The sequence below is a fragment of the Montipora capricornis genome, chromosome 8, assembly GCF_036669925.1.
Source record: "Montipora capricornis isolate CH-2021 chromosome 8, ASM3666992v2, whole genome shotgun sequence".
NCBI lineage: Eukaryota > Metazoa > Cnidaria > Anthozoa > Scleractinia > Acroporidae > Montipora > Montipora capricornis.
Window position 1 is genome coordinate 31,745,298 of NC_090890.1, and position 7,500 is coordinate 31,752,797.

General features: G+C 38.4%; 1 protein-coding gene across 2 annotated transcripts in view; it reads right to left on the reverse strand.

The window, feature by feature from the left end:
• Positions 1-7,500, reverse strand: part of LOC138059241 (liprin-alpha-1-like) — a 33,697-nt gene that overhangs the window by 21,326 nt on the left and 4,871 nt on the right. The window contains exons 3-11 of one of the 2 annotated variants that reach the window (XM_068904806.1): positions 6,597-6,698; positions 6,060-6,224; positions 5,128-5,202; positions 4,968-5,021; positions 3,847-3,948; positions 3,201-3,326; positions 2,025-2,171; positions 1,660-1,794; positions 1,148-1,231 (exon numbers count right to left, since the gene is read on the reverse strand). In XM_068904806.1, the coding sequence (XP_068760907.1) occupies positions 1,148-1,231; positions 1,660-1,794; positions 2,025-2,171; positions 3,201-3,326; positions 3,847-3,948; positions 4,968-5,021; positions 5,128-5,202; positions 6,060-6,224; positions 6,597-6,698 (990 nt within the window). Of the gene's footprint in view, positions 1-1,147; positions 1,232-1,659; positions 1,795-2,024; positions 2,172-3,200; positions 3,327-3,846; positions 3,949-4,889; positions 5,022-5,127; positions 5,203-6,059; positions 6,225-6,596; positions 6,699-7,500 lie in introns of both variants that reach the window. The other variant, XM_068904805.1, reaches the window with a different exon arrangement.

Consider the following 7,500-nt stretch of genomic DNA (forward strand, 5'->3'; position numbering starts at 1 on the left):
TGATGAAGAGGGAGGAGTAAAATGAGCGCACCGTTGACCTCAGGTTTGTCAGTTGAATTACTCTTAGTTATCGACGTTAAATGATATTTTAGAATAAAATAGATGTTAATGCTGGTAAGCAAATACTGGGCAGCGCCTGGAAGGAGAGCGTCACTTCCCATCACGTATACCTTATTTGGCTATTTCATTCATCCTGCCATGCGAGCCTTCTCAGTTTGACATTTCCACAGCTCAACTAGTTCTGTTTTTTCCATTAAGCAATTTATCCCCTCCCTCCCGCCCGTTTTGCTTTCTGGTTCTCTTGTATTTTATTTTATCTTTTCTTTATGAGCTTCTGTAACCTATTTAATAGTTCTCCTTAATAAAATATGGGCGGGGAATTGCTGCCTGCGGCACCCCTTCAGCCCTGTACATGTGCTGAAGCCCGGGTAGGGAGGGGGCATATTGTTACTCTGCTGGACTGGGTTAACTTGGCCCCAGGACATTATGCGAGCAACTATGCCCGCCTTGCAATACAGGCATGAGGCACCCCCTTGGCTAGTTGCCGAGGCCCCTCATCCGGTGGTCCATACCGGCGGTGGGTATTATCCGCGCCTTGCCAGTACATTCCCTGTCCCTCGTTTATGCCCAAGTTGTGTGTATTGTCTTTTATTGCGCACCAAAGCATTAAATATGGTTTTACTTTGAAGTGAGAAGACTGGGTATCAAAATGGTCATTAATGTATCAACCAAGCTGGGTGGGAAGAAGGGGGGAGACTTAAGCTTACATGTAATTTTCACTAGCAATGCAAGCACAAGAGCAGTCATAGGAGCGCTTATTTCACCATGAAAACGGAGTTGACAGAAGCATAAGCAGTATACAAGCACAAGTACATGCAAGCACAATGATCAAGATTTTTCCTTTTCCTTGTATTTGTGCCTATGCTTGGGTTTGCTTGCATCGTGTGAAAACGAAACACAGCATAAGCACAAGGAAATTTCCTACATCTGGCCAATTCAAAGCACTCATTCCAGATTCCCTGCATCTGAGCATATTTCATTTTGATGCTTGTGTCAATTTTCGTTTTCACTAGCGTCAGCTACTTCTGCTTGCGTTACTAGTGAAAAGCAGCCTTTAAGGCTGTAGATTTAAACTCAGACTTCTCACCCTATTGAGCTCTGCTTGAAGATCTTGAACCTGATTTTGAAGCTCTTGAACAGTCTCTTCGGCAGTCACATGTTTCTCAGCAGCCTGAAAAATATGATGATATGACTTTCTTAGTTGGGAGCACAATACCAAGGCAAAAGAAAACAACCCAGCAAAATAACTCAATAATCACCCAATAAGATTATTAGGTTGGCTGAGGATTTTTGGCATAGTAAAGGACATCTTGCTAGTGATTTTGGCCAACTAACCTATGGAAGATGATAACCGGAACCAAAAAGAACCTATAGATACAGACCAAGTCACACTAAACAACTCCAAGGATGAAAGGGAAAAAAACACTTTGGAAAGGAGGTGTAATGGTATACCACGCAAGCTTATCCAGATAATGATGTCAAGGCAAAAAGTTACTTGACTCCACATATACATGTCTAAAGTATTATTGTTATCAAATTGATTGCAAAAAAAATCATGTCAGGGCAGTGATTTCCACTCATAACATTTCATTGAGGTACCTCATTCAATGCAGCCATTTGCACTGCAAGTTCCTCCTCAATCTTGGGAAGAGCCTCAGCTTTCCTGAGTGATTGGTTAAGATTCTGCTCTGCAATTTCTAGTTTTTCCTGTTGTATTCTAACCTTGTCTTCTGCCTGAAAGAATATACAAATTGCACTGGGATTTATCGTTAGCTCTTTGTGAACCCCACAATAAAAATGAAATTTAGGTGGGGAGAGTTTACATGCACTAATGTGACACCAAAAACAAGAAGAAACAGAGGGCATTTTACACCTCATGTGCTTAGTTGCACATCAGTAATCATTGTTTTTATCATCGTCATCATTGCAACCAACATTGTCATTATTATTGAACTTTTATTTACCTGAATAAGTTCACTCTCTTTAGTTGCTAACTCAGTCTCTAGTCTCTCATTATCATCATTAAGTGCTGTGACTTCATGCTGTAGCCGTACATAGCGTTTCTCAAGAGTTGTTATTCTGTCTTCCATATCAGATTTCTGTGCAGCTGCCTGTTTCCAGGTAGAGAATAAACAAACAGCAATAAATTCTCTGTTGTCCTTTTTGTCTTTGAAATAATCCAGGCCTCAGTCGTTCAAGGGTTGGATCACTTTATCCCATGGATACGTCACTATCCAGAGTTTAATATGTATTCTTCTTCTTCTTCTTCTTCAGTAAAAGAGAACTCTTGGACCCTTTATGAACCACTGCACCCACAATAAGTGAGCAGTCTGAACGATTACCATGAACATTCTTCAGTGTACTAAATCCAACTGCACTGCCTTTCTTTCTCCTGTATTTTATGAACTAGTCTGATCTTCGTGATTTTTTTCCTTACATTCTTTTTTGTGTGACAAATGTTTCAAAACAATACAATGTATTAAGCCACACCCAAAGGAAAGTGACAAGCAACTTCCCAACACAATGGCTGAGGTCTCACTAGCAGGGGCAAATTGAGGGAGAGGGTGCAAGGTGCACCCACCCCCCACCCCCAAGATGAACTGTGGCTTTCTAATACAATTGGTATTCTAAAAAAAAAGCCACCAGTCAGCTACGCCATTCCTTAGTGATACACGCCCTCCTAAGAAAATCCTGGATCTGACCAGTGCTGTTAACAATGGTGTGAAGCTGTTTCAAGTGGGACCAGTTCTTTCCTAGGATCGTTGTCAGAGTTTGATGCCAATGCAACCCAGCAAAATCAAAGCATATTTACAATGACGTTTTCAACATGGTTTACCTGGTGTGCGATCTAATCTATTTAAGATTGACCAATCATTTAGAAGAACCCAGTCTGATAGCTGGGAGGTTAAATTGTGTTAAAACTACATTTAATTTAGCATGTGCACAAAGGTTACCCAAATCTAGTGTTACACTCAGTCTGGTGTTAACAGCAATATTATTGTAACTAGTGTCAAGCACTACATAGTCACTGGGACCTCAGCCAATTTGAATATTACTTCTTCCTGTAAAAAGAATGAGTTGCTTCCAAGGGTATAGCATGTGAAAAACTTAGAATGATACATAGAGTATACTGGGCTTACCTCATCTAAATCTCTTTCCAACCTCTGAATTGACGCATTTCCACGATCCAATTGCTTATTACATATTCTTAATTCCTCTTCAAGAGTTGTGCATCTCTCTTTTAAATCCTTATTTTCACGTGTAAGCTTAAAACAAATAAGGTTCCTTGGTCTTAATTCACAATGATTACTGAGTATCTCAAGATGCAAAATCCCTGGGTTGCTCTTGTCAGTTTGCAACAGTACTTATAAACTGCAAGCATCATGGCTTTGTGTCGCATTTGGCGGGCAGCATTTAATGTAATAACTCCGTTTAACAAATAAACTACTTGGCTGACTTGAACAGAAATCAATGTAACATTTTCACATCTCTACAATTAATTCATCTCTCTGGATTGCAAAAATTAAATGTTTTGATTTTCCTCAGCAAAAAAAATTATAGATTCAAAGTTATGTAAACAAGTCAGACCAATGAAAACTAGAGTTTTAACATTTGGGAAGTGGAAAATTCAAAATTCTTTCCCATTTGCAATTAACGCTCGGATAGAAAAGAAAGCGAATAATAGATAGACATCCATTTGTATTGACCGAGGAATGAAAATGTAAAGGAAAAATATAAACTTGTAGATTACCATAGGCAGAGGTGTAATATTACTTCATTACATACCCGTTCAACTTCCTTAGTTCGTTTGTCAAGGAGAAACTGCATCTCTTCTATTTGCTCCTCATGTGCCGTGATATCAATATCAATGGGTCCATTGGAGAGATGCTGCCAATGCAAACAATGATTTTCACAGTTATGACATACAGCTAATACAAAAGGACAGACAAAGTTTACCCTTTGACCCTTGAAACGGCCTTCACTGATGAGTAAAACTGTCTGGCAGTAGCAAGAATATTAGTTTTTCAGTGATTATTGTTGTGTTACCCTCTATAAATAAAGTTGGTTATCATTATTATCATTACTAAATATCCCACTTTGGAGGCAAAAGGATTAAAGAGGATAAAGTTTTTGAGTGGGCTGAGATGTTATTACAAGTAACTCTTTCACCCCTAAACTGGCTCCAACTGACGAATCAAATTGTGCGGTATAACGAAAGTGTAAAATTTATGTGTTCCTCATAGAAGGCTCAGGGTTAAACAGGGAAAGTAAATAAAATAAAATATAAATGACAAAATTTTGCTTTACATGGAGAAGATGAGCTATGATTGATGGGATACAGTGCTGTTGACCATCAAATACAATATTATTATTCAAACCAGAGGTCCAGGTCAATTTATGCATTCATTATCAAGGAAAGGAGAACATAAGAAGAAAACAGAGTGACAGACAGAGTGGAAGAATCTGGAATTCATGGGGTGATCAAGAAAGCCCACAGCCCAACAAAATTATTGCAAGCTTTAATTGGTGTTGGCTTAAATTGGACAAGAAGGCCATGCCCGACTAGTCGCAAAGACTCCTACCGAATGATTGTGAAAACCTGATGATGCTTACAGGCCATTCTAATGATGACTAAGAAAAACTTAAGTGACTTAGAACCCGGACTATGAACTTGAATGAGGAAGTAGCCGCACTTATCGGATATCATGTTTTCTGAATCACTTGATTGTGATGATAACTCATTCACTTGATTTACAGTGTATTGTCCCATATTCACATGTATCGTCTTTCATAAACTCTTTAATATTAATCCATTTTAGTCAACTAACTTTCTCTCCCTTAGTAGCTTCATCACCATTTTCCAGACAGATGTCGCTTGATGTATGAAGCTTTTCCTCGGTCCTCACCCTTCTGAGATTACGCAGTCGAATATCCTCATTCTCTTGCTCAAGCTCTTTCAACTAAACGAGAAAAAAAAAACTTTACAGATATCAATGAATAAATAACTGACAACGGAGATAATGCAAAGAACCATAAGAGGCTTGATAACTTCAGCTTCTTATTCACCTTTTCTCTTGTTTCTTCCAGTTCTGCTTCAAGGGAGTTATTCTTGTCCACAGCCTGTCGTAGTCTCTCACGCACCTTCAAAACAAATAAAAATATTCACGAAAACAGGTACATGTACCTTGTTAAAGGGCAAATAAAGGCAAAAAAATAAGCATTTTTTATTTACACTTTAGACCATGCACAATAATGTAAACTTTCAACTTTTTTCCTGGCATATTCATTGTTTTTCCACCTAAAAAAATGTTTCTATTCCGATTTTTGGGCCATCAGCATTGCAGCTCAGAATACAGTGTAGAGGAATCAGTGGTCATTTTTGCAGCTTATGACGTATGATATGAGAAAGAAATGCGAGAATACCCCATATAGAAGCAGTCTTTAGACTGATGTTTGTCGTGAACATGAGTCCGCGAAGAAACAGCAAAGCAGCGAGGAAAATATCCAGAGCAGCACTTATGTTTAACTTGTTTCTCTTGATTATGAAATCTCTGTTCCCCATATAATACGTCACAGCAGGCTGCTGATTTAGTTTTTGAGCTTGCACTGAAAAGGCCGAAAAAGTGGGAAAAGCCCTACTTCGAATGTAATTTTCTCGCAAAAAACAGGAACCGAGAAGAAATAACTTCAAAAACTTAACTTTACTTATGTTAGGCTTTCCAAAAGACAAAAAGTTGGAAAAATTGCTGATTTTGGCCTTCAGTTTCCCTTTAAGTAAAAGAGTACGCCAAAAGTTTTTAGACCAGTAAAAGAAAGAAACTAGGACTACACAATCTCAGAAAAAAACAATGGTTGTTCTGGACAGAAGTCAAATGAATGGGCATGCTCATCTGCCTAATACAAGTAAAATAACCATATCTTTGTTTTGTCACTGCAAAAATCACACCATTTAAAAAGTGGAACTGCAGAAATTGTTCAACATATACAAAATAAGTCACCTTTTCATCCAGGGCTTTGTGATGTTCAAACAGGGATTTAAGTGCCTTGAGGACTTCTACTTCAGACGACACACCTCCTGTAGTTGCTGCTTGTCTCTTGACAACTGTCATTCGTAACGATCTCTCGTGTCTTGCTACTAAACATTCTAAATGTTCTAGAAGCAGCTGTAAAAAAGAGAATTACTTAAAATGACAAATAGAAACGGAAGAGAGTGATAATCATAGTCAAGGCAGCAATGAGAAAAGCCAGAAAAAAACAACATAACTGAACGTTAATTCAACCAATGACCATTATACCATTTAATTGAAAATGCTCTACCACTGAGTTTACCCAAGAGTGAAGACAAATCAGATGCCTGCTGACTTAAGTGACTTTATTCCGCCTAACTATCTTAATTCCCTTCAACTATTCTCTACTTTGAAAACTTTCTTCAGTGTCCATCAGGGTGTCAACTCCTTAAGTATGAACGATTCCAATACCCACCCCCACCCCCCAACGAAGGGACGGGCTTCCAAAAGGCAAATTATTTGACTCACTCTTGTATTGCACCTCTCTGATTTCAGTTCACTAATTTCTTCATCTTTTTCTAAGAGCTGTTCTCTCGCTTGGTTTAACTCTTTCAGCATTGTTGCAAAATCCTAAGGGCAAAAAATTATGCTGGTTAGTTTGTATATTTTAAAAAACAAATAGCAAACCAGTCTCCAAATTGACTGCTAGCTCAATGAAATCCCTGCAGAAAATTTCTTTGTGACGTTATCATAAACATTTTCCATTTCCTTAAGAATTGTCATTGCAAGGTTTCTCAATTCTGATGCAAAAAGATAATTATACAGTGTATATTACCTAATTTTATTTCAGACTAAAAAATCCCCAATCTTTAGAGACATTGCATTTTCACAAGGGCAGAGTAAAAATCTTTTCTACACAAGCTATAGAGCTTAGTGATACACATCAAACTGTGGAAAAGGACTAGTTCCACAGAGAGAGACTACACTGATTGGGTTGTTGTGACCACAGAGGACCAACTATCTCCCAAACAGGGCACACCATTATATTCTTCCTATAGTCTGAATAAGCCGTTTTAAATCGGTTTCTATAAACCAATGCCTTATTATTTATTTCTATTGTTGGTTACACAAGCTCATTGATTACAATAGTATTAACAAAATCCTTGATCTGAAAAGCTTTCTTATCTTAGTGCTAAACAAGGCTGTGCTATAGGAAATGCTTTAGGTATCCCCAACTCTATGAATTTTGAAGCCTAACGGCAAAAGTTAGTTGCCAGGGACCACAGGCGTTGCTAGAGCACAGCCCTGTTAGAAACAGGTAGAAATGCTCAGACTTAACCCTTCCCCGTGGAACTGAGAGTGAGAGTTGTAGCTTTTACTCTGGCTAAGACCAGAAATTTTACTGGCTGATTGGGGGCACTTTAAGGTGTGA